The sequence below is a fragment of the Natator depressus genome, chromosome 1 (assembly GCF_965152275.1).
Source record: "Natator depressus isolate rNatDep1 chromosome 1, rNatDep2.hap1, whole genome shotgun sequence".
NCBI lineage: Eukaryota > Metazoa > Chordata > Testudines > Cheloniidae > Natator > Natator depressus.
The window spans coordinates 109442191-109459393 of NC_134234.1; the positions used below are offsets into that span (position 1 = coordinate 109442191).

The 17203-nt window shown below is 38.8% G+C and overlaps 1 protein-coding gene across 3 annotated transcripts in view; it reads left to right on the forward strand.

The window, feature by feature from the left end:
* The window catches only part of MCF2L (MCF.2 cell line derived transforming sequence like), a 272361-nt gene that overhangs the window by 245006 nt on the left and 10152 nt on the right, over nt 1–17203 (forward strand). For all 3 annotated transcript variants that reach the window (XM_074964021.1, XM_074964030.1, XM_074964042.1), the window contains exons 17-26: nt 2771–2837; nt 3671–3786; nt 5774–5843; nt 8768–8860; nt 8975–9067; nt 10723–10848; nt 12720–12941; nt 13698–13790; nt 15107–15185; nt 15342–15408. In XM_074964021.1, the coding sequence (XP_074820122.1) occupies nt 2771–2837; nt 3671–3786; nt 5774–5843; nt 8768–8860; nt 8975–9067; nt 10723–10848; nt 12720–12941; nt 13698–13790; nt 15107–15185; nt 15342–15408 (1026 nt within the window). The remainder of the gene's footprint in view (nt 1–2770; nt 2838–3670; nt 3787–5773; nt 5844–8767; nt 8861–8974; nt 9068–10722; nt 10849–12719; nt 12942–13697; nt 13791–15106; nt 15186–15341; nt 15409–17203) is intronic.

The window sequence follows — 17203 nt, forward strand, 5'->3', positions numbered from 1 at the left end:
TAAAAGCATACCTTCTACTGCACATGGAGCATGACCCCACCATTGTAGTCGTCGTCTTCTCCACTGGCACAAGACTGCAACTTGCTGGGATTGTCTAAGTATCCCCTTGTTTGTGACCAGATTAAATCCGCAGATATTAAGACGAAGCTGTAACTTTTGAAAAGTGAATCTTAAGAAAACGGTTTAGTTTTACATTTGGTTACAGTTCAGAGAAGGGTCTGAGCTTTCATATGTTTCTCTGAATCAAGCCTCCAAACTTTGAGGTGTACTTATCATGGAAGCTACTCTAAACTAGTGGAAGTGAATCACTTGTGTTCTGTGGTATACATTGAACGATATTTTCCCATTTTCAGTCTGCAGATTGTATTCTGTTTGGACCATGTACCTATTTCACATCTTCCAGGCCAACTTTCCATGATAAATGCATTAGTGAAAGGGGATTTTTAAGGACTCAGTTCAGATAGGTATTAGAGGTTTGAATAGTTATCCAGCCTTAAATAAACTATCAAAGGTTTTGGTCACCATACTTCAAAATATTTTATATCACTTTACTTGAAATTTGTGTGGTTGGTTGATCTGTGTTTAAGCTGAAGGACAGTGTTGGCACAAGGAAAAATGCATATAAACTGGCCATCAATACATTTAGGCTGGAAATTAGAAGAAGGTTTCTAAGCATGAGGAGTGTTTCTGAACAGCCTCCTGATAGGAGTTGTGGGCAGCAAACAACTTAATCAGTTTTAGGAGTGCGATTGACAAATTTATGAGTGGGACTGTGTGATGGGGTTGCTAGTGGCACTAGGGGTCAGGGCTCAGCAGACCTGGGGGTCACTTCCAGTTCATGTTGTTTGTTGCTAAAATCTAAGTCTTCAGGACTTCAGCTAGTCTCCTGCAGGGGTCAGGAAAGGTTCCCCTTGCCCCAGTGTATTCTGGTTGGGGTTTTTTCTCCTTCCTCTGAAGCATTAGAGGTGGCCACTGCTGGAGATGGGACACTGGATTGGGTGGGCCGGTGCTTTGAGGTGGTACTGAGAATTCTCTCAGGGGCTTGCTAGCTAGTCCTTGCTCACATGCTGAGCATATGTGGGATCACGAAATAATTTCTTCACATTTTCTGCCTGTAGGACCTAATGGTTTGGTCTCCTACGGGCTGTGGTGCTTTGTTCTAGTTTTGGTTGTTGGGTGTGATGTTAGTGGCCCGTGATATACAGAAGGTCGGACTATACGATCTGTTAGTCCCTTCTGGCCTTAAACTCTGTTAGGGAAATCTCAAGGAAGTCCCTAGTATTCCTTTGTCCACATCACAGAACCACCATATGAATTCCAAAATTAGTAATCTTGGTCCAGTACAGATCTGGGATTGGCATAGCAGGGTTTGCAGGCTGAAGTGTATTGGCTCACCTATCTGAAAAACCCTTCACTATTGCTGACTGTAACCATCACTGTTACTTTCATGTGTTCATGAGCGTGTGAAACTTCCCCCACCCAAAAGCGTAGTGAGGAAAAAAAATCCATGTTAACTGTGGAAAACAAATGTGACAGACATATGGCAGGACATTTCTTCATTATATGCTGTCATAAATATAAAGAGAACGGTAACCACCTTTCTGTATACAGTGCTATAAAATCCCTCCTGGCCAGAAGCAAAACCCTTTCACCTGTAAAGGGTTAAAAAGCTTAGGTAACCTCGCTGGCACCTGACCCAAAATGACCAATGAGGGGACAGGATACTTTCAAATCTGGAGGGGGGGAACAAAGGGTCTGTCTGTCTGTGTGATGCTTTTGCTGGGAACAGATCAGAAATGCAAGCCTTCCAACTCCTGTTAAGTTAGTAAGTAATCTAGCTAGAAAATGCGTTAGATTTTCTTTTGTTTAATGGCTGGTAAAATAAGCTGTGCTGGAGGGAATGTATATTCCCGTTTTTGTGTCTTTTTGTAACTTAAGGTTTTGCCTAGAGGGATTCTCTATGTTTTGAATCTGATTACCCTGTAAGGTATTTACCATCCTGATTTTACAGAGGTGATTCTTTTACCTTTTCTTTAATTAAAATTCTTCTTTTAAGAACCTGATTGATTTTTCATTGTTTTTAAAATCCAAGGGTTTGGGTCTGTGTTCACCTGTACCAATTGGTGAGGATTCTTATCAAGCCTTCCCCAGGAAAGGGGGTGTAGGGCTTGCGGGGATATTTTGGGGGAAGACATCTCCAAGTGATCTCTTTCCCTGTTCTTTATTTAAACACTTGGTGGTGGCAGCATACTGTTCAAGGACAAGGCAAAGTTTGTACCTTGGGGAAGTTTTTAACCTAAGCTGATAAGAATAAGCTTAGGGGGTCTTTCATGCGGGTCCCCACATCTGTACCCTAGAGTTCAGAGTGGGGAAGGAACCTTGACATATGCTATAAATACTGATGCATAAAATGGCTCGAATATCAAATGACCAACTGAATTTAAAATGTAAAAATCTATCTTCAGTAACATATTGCAGCTCTAACCTCCAGCTCCTGCAGCACTTGCAAATGAAGTAGAACCCGGGCTTAGAGCATTTGATGTCACAATCTGCTGCATCAGTATATAATCTTCTGATTTAAACGGCATCCACCACCCCTCTATTTTTAGGAAAGACAGTTTGACATAAAATATGGATATGCAAATATACATATTATATTTATATTCAGCATTAATTATTTGTGTATGTAAAATAGGCTAAAGAATTTTAAATGGAGATTCATTGGTCTGGGAAATTAACAGGCCTTTCTTAATTATCTCTCTGTTAACAGCCATGTAATTAATGAACTTATTGAAACTGAACGAGCATATGTGGAAGAACTTCTGTGTGTTCTTGAGGTAAGTCTATTTATCCATATATCTGCTGGTGGAGCTACTCATCTGAGGAGCTGACACCTGCAGTAGTTTATCCTTAAATTAATAAATTCTAGCAAATGTACAATACAAAAAAAAATTGTTTGCCCTATGTATTATCTATCTGGAAATCACTTTTGGGCAGACTGCCCCAGTATCCCCAGGGCTTAAGGAATAGCAGTGATGGTCTAAAGCCACCTTTGCATTCTCCCCTCCTGACCTATGCTAGGTGATCAGACCAGAGAATCTGGCTCATCAGGCCCAGTGGATAATGTCTACATTTGAAAGTCAGACTTAAAACAACTTTGCATGCATTTCTTGATGTGTTAAAATGCTAACAGACAGGACCTGCAATGATTTTTGTTACCTGCGGTAGCATTATAAATGTGGATGAGTAAGAACAGTAATCTGAAATATCGGTGTTTAAGATTGCATAGTCACTATCGCTAGCTTTGAAACTATCAGTTGAAATGTATAAAGAGTTACCAAAAACTCTTGCAAATTACACAGGAATAAATGATGTGGAAATATGCTAGCTTTGCCTTGAATGCGGTGATTGTGTAAACTTCACTGCATTCTTATTTAACAAGAACATTCAGTAATTCTTCAAAATAACTCTTTAGAGATTTTTGAATGTATGTGTACAATCCTTCTGAACATTCATTTTGATGGCAGCAAGAGAAGAGCAATGTTGCAAGTGTTAACATTGCATAATTGAAGCAGAAATCTTCTGTGCTGTTTATCAGCTGCTAGTAGACTTATTTGTGGAAGGGAGACAGGTGTTGGAGCTAATTAATCTGCCTCTCTCCATGTCACAGGGGTATGCAGCAGAGATGGAGAACCCTTTAATGATGCATCTCATTTCACCAGGGCTCCTAAATAAGAAGGATATTTTGTTTGGGAATATGGAAGAAATTTATCATTTTCATAACAGGTTAGTGTTTGAGTTCAATCAAAAAAGCCTTGAGTGGATGGGTAAAGGGTAAGAGAATGAATGTTTTCAGTTGTATGTTATACCATTTTACATAGTACTGCTTGGGGGAGGGAGGGGTCTCGTAGTTTTTTTTAATCGTATTAAAGGACCCTGATGGTCCTTCCTCAGTATCTGATGGATTTAAATCCATATTGCATAGGAGAAAGAAGGCAAAGTATCTAAGGGAGACAAGGAACCTTGCATAGAGTTGTGTGAAGCTATCTAATATCTTGAAAAAGCATAAAACAACCAATGTTTTTCTGTGTGCAGTCTGTCCTTTCACTCACCCAATTAATGGAGGAAGTTAAACAGTTTCAAATACAAAAAGAAAAGGAGTACTTGTGGCACCTTAAAGACTAACCAGTTTATTTGAGCGTAAGCTTTCGTGAGCTACAGCCGATGAAGTGAGCTGTAGCTCACGAAAGCTTATGCTCAAATAAATTGGTTAGTCTCTAAGGTGCCACAAGTACTCCTTTTCTTCTTGCGAATACAGACTAACACGGCTGCTACTCCTGAAAAGTTTCAAATACAGTATTATAGAAACTGTCTTACAACCATTACAAAGTTACTGTCGTCACTCCATAATAACATGACCGATCCCTGAATATGGGGCGGGGAGTTTCCTGCCCCTAAGTATTAACTTCTTGCGTCAGCCACTAACCATTTTATCCCACCCTTGATACTCTTCTGTATGGTGATGGCTGCTGAATTTACACACTGTTATGTAAATTGAACTTTCACAGGAGTTTGAATTAATGGTTACTGTTTAGCAGATCTTCCCCCCCTTGGGCAGAATTGGAACAGATAGGAAAGATAAAAGTATAATTTCAAAAAGTTAAGTATAAAAGACAATTGCTACATTCCTTATACCATCATGTAGGATTTGGCGAACGATTTTTAAGGCAAAATTGCCAACGTGTGATCCAGTTAGATTTTTTTTTTAAGTTAAAAGTAGTTTCACATACACTGGCCCAGGGGCAAGTACAGTATGTGGTTTTACAGTCCCATTTTTTATTTCTTTAAATGTTTTTCTCACTCTTTTTGGGTGAAAAGCCCACACAAACAAAATGTGAAACTATCTAGAGGAAATAGCACAAAATGCTTCCAGATGCACGAAGTAAACAAACAGGAAAACATTTTTCTCCAATCCCGTTCAGTTATAGTAATCTTCTTTACCATTTCTAACAAGAAAAGGTTAAACAAAAGATTCAGAAATGTAATTTTTTAATTGGTGTCCCTTTCAAATAATGATTTGGGTGGATGTGTTTAGTTTTGTAGTATAGGTTGAACCTCTCTAGTCTGGCACCCTGGCACCTGACTGGTACTGAACCAGAGAATTTGCCGAACCACGGGAGGTCAAGGCAGCGTGCCAGCAGGTCTCCATAGGTGGGAGAAGTAGGGCTGTGGGGGCGCTGCACCACCCCCAGGCTTTGTGCCCAGCATGGCCCCCCGCCTGGTGACCCTGCTGCCAGCTGGGGTCCTGGACTCCAGCCCCTTGCCCGGGGGCTCAGATGCTGACCCCAGGTCCCAGCCACTGGCCCCAGGTTCTCCCCCTCCCTCCTGGAGCTTGAACGCTGTGAATCAGCTGTTCGCAGTGCTCCGGAAGTGCTGGGAGGGAGGAAGAGGAGATGGAAAGCGCGGCACGGGGGGAGGGAGACAGAGGGGGGAGCTTTTCGCCAGTGGATGCTCCACACGCACTAATTTTTCCCCGGGGGTGCTCCAGCCCCAGAGCTCCCACGGAATCGGCACCTATGCCGGACCCGGATGTTGCCAGACCAGGGAGTGCCGGAATAGAGAGGTTAATCCTGTACGATGTTACAGCTCTGATGTTTCCTAAAGTTTAGAAAATGAATTCTATGGAAAAAGTCTAAGGCAGTCTAAGTTATTACAACTGTTTTTTATTTAGGATATTTTGTCATATGACCTAACAAAGTTATCTTCTTTGTAGAATATTCTTGAAAGAACTAGAAAATTACATAGAATACCCAGAGCTGGTGGGAAGGTGTTTTCTGGAAAGGGTATGTATCTTATATCCAGTGTATTTTACTGCATGTTCTTGTGTCTCACCCAGCGCTGATGACTGCTTGAATTAGAAGCCCAACATACTAGTTATAGACCAATGTATTACTACAAAAGATGTGGGAGATTTTCACATGGCCATTGTTATTAAATCCTTTTCATTTAATTTGAGTGAGTAGCAGAGGAACCAAAAGGGTAGACATTAATTTGATTTATTTTATTTTCAGCTGCGGGTGGGGAGGCCGCGGGTAGGAGGAATTGTTTACTCTTGAATCAGTTCCCTTTTTTTTCCATCAGCTCCCAATGAACCACAGGTATGGTAAAAAGTAAAGTAGAGTTTTATTAAGCTCATGGTTAAAAAAACACATTGAAGATGAGTTCAGGATCAAGTCAGTAAAAATGACTGACTTGTTAGATCAGGTCTCTTCTGTGCAGAAAAATTAACTTTTTTCAGTTTCCTAAGGAACACATCTCAACATAATACATTGTAACCTTCAGTCATTGCACTAAATTAATACTTTGTACTTAAACTAATTAGTTTGAGATTAAATACAAATGAACCCCATATTATTGTACTTGAAGCATTCCTTTATGGCATCTAGATACAACAGTGAAGCGTGCGTTAAAAGTACTGAAATAGATATAAATCTCTTGATACTCATCTCCACTAGAGTTTTGGAAATTCCTAGGAAGAAACCTCACTCTTCTAAGGGCCACATCACACAAGCATGGTGTACCTAGATGGTCACAGGAACAATGTATCTGCTACCCTTACTGATTTTTCCCTCTGATAAATCAACACAGTCATGGCAGTAGTTGCACCCTAACCTAAACTTCCCTCTACTTACTACAGATTACTGCACAGGTGGAGGTGATGTTTAGTTACCTAACGCATTATCTAAAGGAATAGGAAAATGTAAAGGTGACTAATTTAGCTTTCACTGTTGGAATCAATAACAGAAGTTTGGATGAAATGAAAAGGAATTCCTTGTGGTCTTTTAATGCCATTTATCATTCTGGAACTAAGACTGTGATGCTACTCCCTCGGAGGGAAGTCATAGGGCCAAATTCAGGCCTCGTAAATGTAACCCTCTGAGGTCTGGCTGCAGCCTTCTCCATTTTCTGTTCAGCGTTCTTGGTTCACCTATAAGGGCGCCACTCAAGGAAACCCCTCATAGTAAAGAGTACATAAATGGGCTTTAGATGCAGTAGTCAATGAGCCAGTCCGCTAGAGGCCCATTGTGGTATTTCATGAGCATTCCCCTCTAAAGGGGTGACATAAAAATAGGCTCAGTGCCATTGTAATTTACTGAGTGTACCTGTTCATGCCAAGACTAAAATTGGGCCATTGTTTGCTGCAGCCATTAATACTTTATAATGCATTTGTGAGGGTTTTTTACAATACTGTTTTTCTTTGTAAATAAGGACAAATATCCATTTTTAAAATCGATGCAAATCCTTCAACTCGGAGGTTAGAATTGAATGACCCATTAACTGTTCCGCTGAATGAGCCAACATACCTTTTAAAGCATTGAAATGTTAGCTAACCGAGTGAACCATGTGGATGAATATTTTCAACGCTATTATAGTTATAAACGTGACTTGAAGCAGTTGTTTAACACCAGCGTTGGCTCCTAAAATCGTGGGCTAGACTCCATAAGTGTTGCTTTTAAAAAAAAATGAATAGGTTTGCTTGATTTAAAAACTAGCTTCTTCCCAAAGTTAAACTCAAACATGATATTCAAGATGCTTGCCACAAAGAAACTGGGCTTGGGATGAACTCAGCAAGGAAATTGAGCTATCTTCACAGAGGAAATAGAAAAGAAACAGAAAATAGAGTAGAGCTGGGTAAATACTACTACAAAAAAAAAACCCTAATCACAAATATTCATTAAAATAAAAACTTGCATTTGCTTTCCTAATATTCACAATCTGTAGCACTTTTGGTCAGAAAATGAAACTCACTACTCTGCAGAGGGCCAGCATAAAGCCTATGTAACATGTAAGCCCCATTTAAACTCTATGTAGAGGGCTGAAGAAGAAGTTATGTATTGCATAAGCTTTGTCTTGGCCCTCTGTACAGGGGCAAATTTGATCCAGAAGATGATAGGTTTATAAATACCTATGTGAATATAGGACAAACATTTCTCTACTTTAAAAAGTTTCAGTCATACAGTCAGGGAGCAGAAATAATACCACATGGCTTACATGATAACAAAAAGTAAAACCCTTGAAGACATTGAATAATGCACAACCAGATGGGTGATATGTTAGTGCAAAGTGTTTGAACACTTTGCAATAATGAATAAATTCATCAAATTCAAATCTGTACGCAGATAACTCACAAACAGAAAAACTGCAGAAGTATTTGAATAAATTATGTGCTACAAAGACTTTGCCCCACTCCACAAGAGTATACCACATGATTCTGTTGATGGTAGTAGCACTTATCATTTCTGATAAGCAAGGTTTGTTATGGATTAGTCATCAGCAACATTTACCACCTGGATGCAGCTGGTGACATAGCAACCTACCACTAAAGAGCACCTCTCTCTATTTTATTACTGTTCGCTTATAGTTACGGTTACTATTATAATGCTACATAGACTTATTTCTTTTTCAGATATTAGTTTAAATAAGGGATTTATATATATGGCTTGTACATATTTAACAGACATTTAATGTTAAACTGAAGCAAGAATTAACAAGAAAATGTTCTCTTGAAATTCTGCAATACAATGTGCAAATTAATATCCTTTAAAATGATAGTGAATATTTTAACAATATTTTTTGCCAATAAGGTTCCAGGGAATTATACTGTTGTTTGTCCTGGTTTTTCTTAGTCTCATAAGTAGACATTCCTAAGAATTTTAAGTAAAAGTTCAGTACTCGAATTCACAACAACCTTTTCCCCCAAATTCAGATGGAAGATTTCCAGATTTATGAAAAATACTGCCAAAATAAGCCCCGATCTGAAAGCTTATGGAGGCAGTTTTCAGACTCTGCATTTTTTCAGGTATACTTATTTGTCTCTCCAAAATATTTGTATTTGTAAATTGATATATTTTCTCAATGTTTCTAAGGCTGAAAGAAGAAAGACTTCATTAATAAAGTGCTAAATTCATTTTAGGAATGTCAGAGGAAACTTGATCACAAGCTGAGTTTGGATTCCTACTTACTGAAACCTGTTCAGAGAATAACCAAATATCAGTTACTGCTGAAGGTAGGGGATACAGAGTGGTATGCATGCTTATGCTTTTGAAAGTTTCACATTTTTTTAAAATTACTTTATTTTGTAATTGTGTGTCACTACTTGTCTCATCCTACCCAGAGAAAAGCCTAAAAGACATTAGAAATAAGAACATGAAGGCTGATGGACAGATCCCAGTCTGCTATCTTCTTGTTCCCTTGTCTTGTTTTTCTGATTCTAAAAGCAGGAAGTGGGCAAACTAGTGTTTCTGTCTATAGGCTTTGCTTAACAGTTGTTTTTGCCTTTATTCTCCCTCTGGGTAGACAGAAGGAGGACTAGGACAAATAAACTTGTAAGGAATACTTCCCATTTGCTTAAAACTTGTGACCATTGGAGGAATTTGCACCATGGCCTCCAAAATGTGCTCAGAAAAATGCCTCTGTAGTTAAATGGAAACTCTGCAAGATAATGCAGAGGGATACATTTCAGGTATCAAGTACTTTTTAATTGACACCCACTGTATGTTTTTAGAAAATACATGATAATGTTGAATTTTATGGTTTTATATTAGAAGCCTGAAATTTTTGAAAATGCTACACCAAATTTCCAAACATTTAAGACATGTCTGATTTTTCCATCATAAATTATTTAATGGACATTCAAAACATAACGTTTGCCATGCATGTAGATTACTTGTTTTAACAACTTGCTTGTGTGCGAAGTATTTAAGATTCCAAAATTAGCTTTTAAAATTATAGTACACTAATTAATTTATTTTAAAATAACATTGGATCAAATTTGCCCTGGTCACAAATCCATTGAAGTTTATCGAGCTATAACAGGGATGAATTTTGCTGACTATGTTTAAAATATGAAGAGTGGAATAATCGAATGATTTCAGAAGTCCCTCTTAAAATATTCTTAGTTCCTGCAATTTGACCTGCCTGAGTGAACCCTAATTCCTTTGTGATCTCCACCTGAAGTTAGTGGAGCTCCACATTGGCTACATGGATCAAACTGCAGGACTGGTGCCATAGAAGATGAAAAGAGCATCTTCACTTCAATGAAAAGTCTTTGGTGAAGGACTGCCTCTTTGTTATGTTTTTGGGCAGTGCCTAGCACAATGGGGCTTCAATCCGTGACCAGGACTCCAGGCCGCAATATAAATAATAACAGCAGCTTAAAATGAGCATGACCTATACTTCAGTTTTAGAGCTAGATAACAATAGATAGATTTTCCACAAAAATTTATGCCAATTTTTCCACCATTTTAATAGTAACTGTTTGCAAGATTGGGCTGCATAAGCCTTATTTACAGATATTTACCTAATTTATAATTTACTAATGTTTGTAAAGTGCTCTAAGTGTGAATTGTTAAGTCCTGTCAGTGGTAGAGGTGAGAAGTAGAATTTAGAACCTTCTGACTCCCAGACTTATATTTAATCCACTGGTTTTTAGAGATTCCCACCTTCTTCTCCTCAGGCTTTTTTCAAATGTGGCAAGTGGGAATTTTTGGTTGAAAATGTCACAAAGGACAAGATTTTTGTTTTGGTTTTTTTGCACAAAATTTAGTCAGATAATTTTGAAAATTTGTCTGAAATTCAGTGTTGAAAGTACACTCATCTTGATTATTAATAATTATCTATTTACAAAACTGAATGAGCATCACATCATTGTTTTTTCCACAGGAAATGCTGAAATACAGTAAAAACTGTGAAGGAGCTGAAGATCTGCAGGAGGCATTAACCTCTATACTCGGTATTCTCAAAGCAGTCAATGATTCCATGCACCAGATTGCCATTACTGGCTATGATGTAAGTGACAGCATTTTTTAATTATTTTTATACAGATACAAAAAGAAATGAGGTGTGTGTATAATAATGCAAATAGGATTGTGCAACTGTTTCCTTTTAACTAATATCTCAACTGTGTTGTCAAAAATAATGGGAAAATGAATTTCTTACATATTTCTCACCAATCTCATTATTAATACATACTTTTAACATGTTTTATTACAAGTCCAAATCCCACTTTGCAGATCCCAATTTTCCTCTTTAAATTTTCCTCTTCAAATACATACAAAGTGAGGTATAAAGTCTGTTTTATTCAGCAGTGTACCTCAGAAAGAAGAGAATAAGAATTGTCATGTCAGTTGTCCATTTCTAGTGTTGCACACTGCCTGACAGTAGACAGTGCCACACGTTTCAGAAGGAGGCATTGTTAACCCATGTGTAATACTTTATCCTTGGAGGGAAATTTCCTCTAGAGATGAACTGATGGGGGAGTTGTGTTGTAAAACCAGCCCCAGTAATGATAGCATCCTGTATCTTGGAAAGCAGTGACTCGGAAAAAGATTTGGGGGTCATGGTGGATAATCATGAACATGAGCTCCCCATGTGACTCTGTGGCCAAAACAGCTAATGCGATCCTGGGCTGCATAAACAGGGGAATCTTGAGTAGGAGTAGAGAGATTATTTCACCTCTGTACTTGGCACTGGTGTGACCTCTCTGAAATACTGTGTCCAGTTCTGGTGTCCACTATTCAAGGAGGATGTTGATAAATTGGAGATGGTTCAGAGAAGAGCCATGAGAATGATTAAAGGATTAGAAGACATGCCTTATAGTAATAGACTCAAAGAGCTCAATCTATTTATTTTAATAAAGGGAAGGTTAAGGGGTGAACTGGTTACAGTCCATAAGTACCTATTTGGGGAACATATATTTAATAATTGGCTCTTCAGTCTAGCAGAGAGAGGTATAATACAATCCAGCAGCTGGTAGTTGAAGCTAGGCAAATTAAGACTGGAAAATAGGTGTAAATTTTTAACAGTGAGGGTACTGAAACATTGGAACAATTTACCAAGTGTCATGGTGGGTTCTCCATCACGGACAAGTTTTAAATCAAGATTGGATGTTTTTCTAAAAGATTTGCTCTAGGAATTATTTGGGGGAAGTTCTGTGGCCTGCATTATACAAGAGGTCAGACTAGATGATCACAATGGTTCCTTCTTGCCTTAGAATCTATGATTCTGGAGAGTTCCCATTGATTTCAATAGGGTCAGGATTTCACCCCCAAGTTCCATTTTGTCTGAACCATCAAAATAAAGAGGTTCAGATAAGACTTTTTTTGTCTTTGGCTAATCTCACATCATTCTCTATCATATTTCTCTTCGGTATTTGATGTGCTGTTGGATATGTATAATGATGTTACGTGTGATTTGTTGATATGAATGTACACGTAATGGTGGATTCCTCATCCTTTCTTTGTTGAGAATGGTTAAACTCTAAATAAGAAACAGCATTGCTGCTCTGGTATGCTGCTTTTGTTCTCTTTAGGCTAATTTGGACCACCTTGCATCACATAACTTTGTGTAAATTCTTCCACTTTCAAGATTAGTAAACCAAACAAATTATGTATAAAGGATCAATGTCAACCATTTTTATTATTTAAAAAAAGCATTTTACACACACACACACACACACACACACACACAAAAATTACAAGGGATTTTCTGCTCTTCTATCTAATGCTATCAAACATTCTTGGGTCCACCCTCCCTTACTGATCGTGGGAGTTTCTGGCAACAACAACAGTATTGCCAGAACAACATTTTCAGATGGAAATGTGTTTTCAAGTTGATAGTGTCTCTTCAAAATGTAAACAACTTCACTGTTCTTGTTTCAGGGAAACCTGAATGAACTAGGCAAGCTTTTAATGCAAGGATCCTTCAGTGTATGGACTGATCATAAAAAGGGCCACTCCAAAGTGAAGGATTTGGCACGTTTCAAGCCAATGCAAAGGCACCTGTTCCTCCATGAGAAAGCAGTGTTGTTCTGTAAAAAGAGAGAAGAAAATGGAGAGGGATATGAAAAAGCACCTTCCTACAGTTATAAGCATTCCTTAAACGTAAGATATGTAGCAATCATATTAAGAATAAGACAAAAGTAGTACCTTAGCCTTTGAGCTGCTTTAATACAGTATATTACGTTCACCCACTGAAGACATTTTATACCTATAACTTTATTCGTAAACACATTATGTGCCCAATATAGTTTGCTATCTTAAACTCCTTAACAATTTTTTGCAGTATGGAATTTGCACTTTGAAGCAACTCTGGCCAATATTGTTATAATTTCTGCCTTTTATGCTATTTACTGTGTCTTTCCTGTCATCCCCATCTCTCCATAGCCTCCCTTTTTTAACTCCAATATCTTCTGTTTTGAGATTACAAAACCATATTAGCCTAATGTAGTCCAGATTGTGATCCCCTTATCCATATTAAATTGGTAATTGGGACTGCTGGGGGAATAAGGTCATCCAAAATGTAAGGGTGTCCAAATCTGGCCCTTAAATATGAGATAATTTATGGGTCTGCCGTGATTAATTTACAGAATCTCCCCTTTCATCCTGGCACATCGGTGACAGCTGAGAGTAAAGCCCTAAATCTCTCCTGCTTCAGCTGCATAATGCCCGAGTTGTACATGATCAATATATTCTTTTGTCTTGAGTGCAAAACCTCAGTTCAGTGCTGAAAAGATTACTCTGCTAAATAGGTTTAAACAGTTCAGTGTATTGGGATAAAAGGAGATGACTAATGGGCTTCTGTTACCATTATTTTAATTGATATTAAGCATGTCAACTTCAGTTTGTTGTGTTTGCCAGATGACAGCTGTTGGAATAACAGAGAACGCTAAAGGTGACTCAAAGAAATTTGAAATCTGGTATAATGCGAGGGAAGAAGTTTATATCATTCAGGTAATGGTGCTTCTCTTCAGTTTAAATGAACTCATTGGCTTTTATTTCTGTTTTATGTACTAATCATTTTTAATTTCTGAGCCATGCACTTACACAGAATAAATGGTGAGGTGCTTTCTATACCTACTGTATGTTTGGAAGTATTGCTCCTATTCACAGAAATTATTATTTCAGTCTTAGCAATGTCACTTGGACAAGGAGCCTAAGTAGAGACTTGCAGCAAGTCTTGTGTAGCCTGAAGAGGATTAAAACCTGTGAGACTCTTTTCTGGTTTGGGTATGAACCAGTAATGCTTTCCGACGTCCAATAAGAGAAGTAAATGGAGCCTATATACATCACTATACAATCCAGATTCAATTCACAAAAAAAGTGCCTGGTGAAGCATTTTTCATGTTCGTGCATAAAGGTCTGTGAATGTGTGTAAGGTTCATGAAACCAGATCCTCAATATGTGCAAATCACTACTGCTTAGTTGAAGTCAATGGAGCTACAATAGTTTACACCAGCTGAGGGTGTGGCCCACTGACCATAATAGGAGCCATTCAGCAGAAAGACAGGAAAGAGGAAAAATATAATTCTTAGTTTCTCTCTTCTTCTGATAAATTATGAAGGTAAAAAGTATTCAACGCTATAAAGCTTTTTGGGACACAATATGTAAGATGTTACAAGGTGTAATGGGTTTTTACTGTATTACTGTGTACTGGTATAATGAGAGGAGACTAGAACCCACACACAGAGGTGAATGCAGAATGTACTTTAAACAGAAGAGGCACTCCTTTTAAAAAAAAAAAAGAGAGAGAGAGAGAAAATAAGCGTTGTCTCATTTGATAACCTACTAATCTACAGCTTGCAACCCAATTGTTTTGTGACACAGTTCCGATGTCATTGACCGAAAAGTGGAGTAAAACTGTGTGAACTTATTCCCTGATCCTGCAAGAACTTACAAATGTGCTTAACTTTACACACCTGAGCTACCCATTGACTTCAGTGACACTGCTCAGGCATGTGTGTGTTTGCAGAATCCAGGCCTTTATGATGAAAAATATAAGATTCCCAACATTTCACAAAAACAATTAGCATTAAAAAAAAAAAGTCTTGTTAATTTTCTCATTAGAGAAATGAAGTTTCTGTGACCGTGACAAAAGCTCCAGTCCCCGCCCCCCAGCGAAAAACTTAAAATAACTCCCCTTCCCCCAAGGCCCTGAGAGAAAGTTCTGTTTATCTTTTCTTTAGGGCTCTTCCTAGGTGTGTTTTTGCATGCATTGTTTAGTGAAACTAGCTTTCAATATTTGATCACTGGTTTCTTTTTTGTGATAGGCACCAACCCCTGAAATTAAAGCTACCTGGGTAAATGAAATTAGAAAAGTGTTAACTAGCCAACTGCAGGCATGCAGAGGTAAAACATTCTCTTTATCTCTTTCCTTCTCCATTCTACACAGTGCAGTTTTGTACTGGAAACCCCATTCTATACATCTGGTTTGTAAGAAAATTCTGAATACAAAGGCTCCAAGTACAAATAAATTATTTTGATAGATACTTTTCTTCCTTGCAGAAGCTAGTCAGCACAGAACACTAGAACAGACACACAGTTTACCTGTACCTGCCTCAACTTGTACAAGGTAAGTAAATACATCATCGAATCAATTTGGTGGCCTAAGACCTAGCAGATAGTTACAAAATACATTAGGCTTACCGGTGAGGTTCATCTGTAGTTCTTTTGTCCACTTGGCCTCCTACTATACATTTTACTTCTTAATTTTTCTTTGGTGCTGCTGCTTTTCTACCACTGTAGAAGTACAGACCTGGGGTTTAAATAGCTTTTGAACTTTTACATATTGTTTTAAATGAAGAGCAAATAGCAGTGGCATGAACCTGAAAATAGCTCAGTCTGGTACACCTATACATGCCAAAGCAGACCAGATTGCATGCGCCCAGAATATAGCATTATTTATTATATTTTATTGTAAAAATTTGTATATTAAACTCCAAGAAACCAAGAAAAAAGTGCTATTCATCTTTGATTTGGACACAGCAGTGAAATGACAACTAACGTGGATTTTAAACAGCAGGCCACAACTTTTATTACACTGACACAGAGGAGGGGCACTACCCACCCATCACCCACGCTATCATTCACGAGGCATTTAATTGGTTCTAGTGCAGGGTTTATGGGCTCTACCATATAACCCATAACTCAGTCTTGGGATTCATCAGGAGAGGTATTTCCAGTAGGGGTAAGGAGGTTTTAGTACCGTTATACAAGGCACTGGTGAGACCTCGCCTGGAATACTGTGTGCAGTTCTGGTCTCCCATGTTTAAGAAGGACGAATTCAAACTGGAACAGGTACAGAGAAGGGCTACTAGGATGATCCGAGGAATGGAAAACTTGCCTTATGAAAGGAGACTCAAGGAGCTTGGCTTGTTTAGCCTAACTAAAAGAAGGTTGAGGGGAGATATGATTGCTCTCTATAAATATATCAGAGGGATAAATACCGGAGAGGGAGAGGAATTATTTAAGCTCAGTACCAATGTGGACACAAGAACAAATGGATATAAACTGGCCACTAGGAAATTTAGATTAGAAATTAGATGAAGGTTTCTAACCATCAGAGGAGTGAAGTTTTGGAATAGCCTTCCAAGGGGAGCAGTGGGGGCAAAAGATCTATCTGGCTTTAAGATTAAACTCGATAAGTTTATGGAGGAGATGGTATGATGGGATAACATGGTTTTGGTAGTTAAATATTCATGGTAAATATGCCCAATGGCCTGTGATGGGATATTAGATGGGGTGGGATCTGAGTTACCCAGGAAAGAATTTTCTGTAGTATCTGGCTGGTGAATCTTGCCCATATGCTCAGGGTTTAGCTGATCGCCATATTTGGGGTCGGGAAGGAATTTTCCTCCAGGGCAGATTGGAAGAGGCCCTGGAGGTTTTTCGCCTTCCTCTGTAGCATGGGGCACGGGTCACTTGCTGGAGGATTCTCTGCTCCTTGAAATCTTTAAACCACGATTTGAGGACTTCAATAGCTCAGACATAGGTGAGAGGTTTTTCACAGGAGTGGGTGGGTAAGATTCTGTGGCCTGTGTTGTGCAGGAGGTCAGACTAGATGATCATAATGGTCCCTTCTGACCAAAATATCTATGAATCAGTGACAGGCTCTCTTCAGCCTACTCCCCAGGACTCAGCTCGCTCTGAGTCCTAGCCCCTTCCTCTCCGCAAGTGGAACAGAGGGTGCAGAAAGATGGGGACCTTGGCCCACAAGGAAAATGTGCCAGCTGTACAGGGTTCTAGAGACAGCCCTCTCCTCCCCATCCTGGAATCTAACATTGAGATGGGAACCCCTTCTGGCTCCACAACTCCATTTGTGTTTCCTCCTTCATCACTTGCCTGTCTGCCCAGTGGAGTCAGCTAGC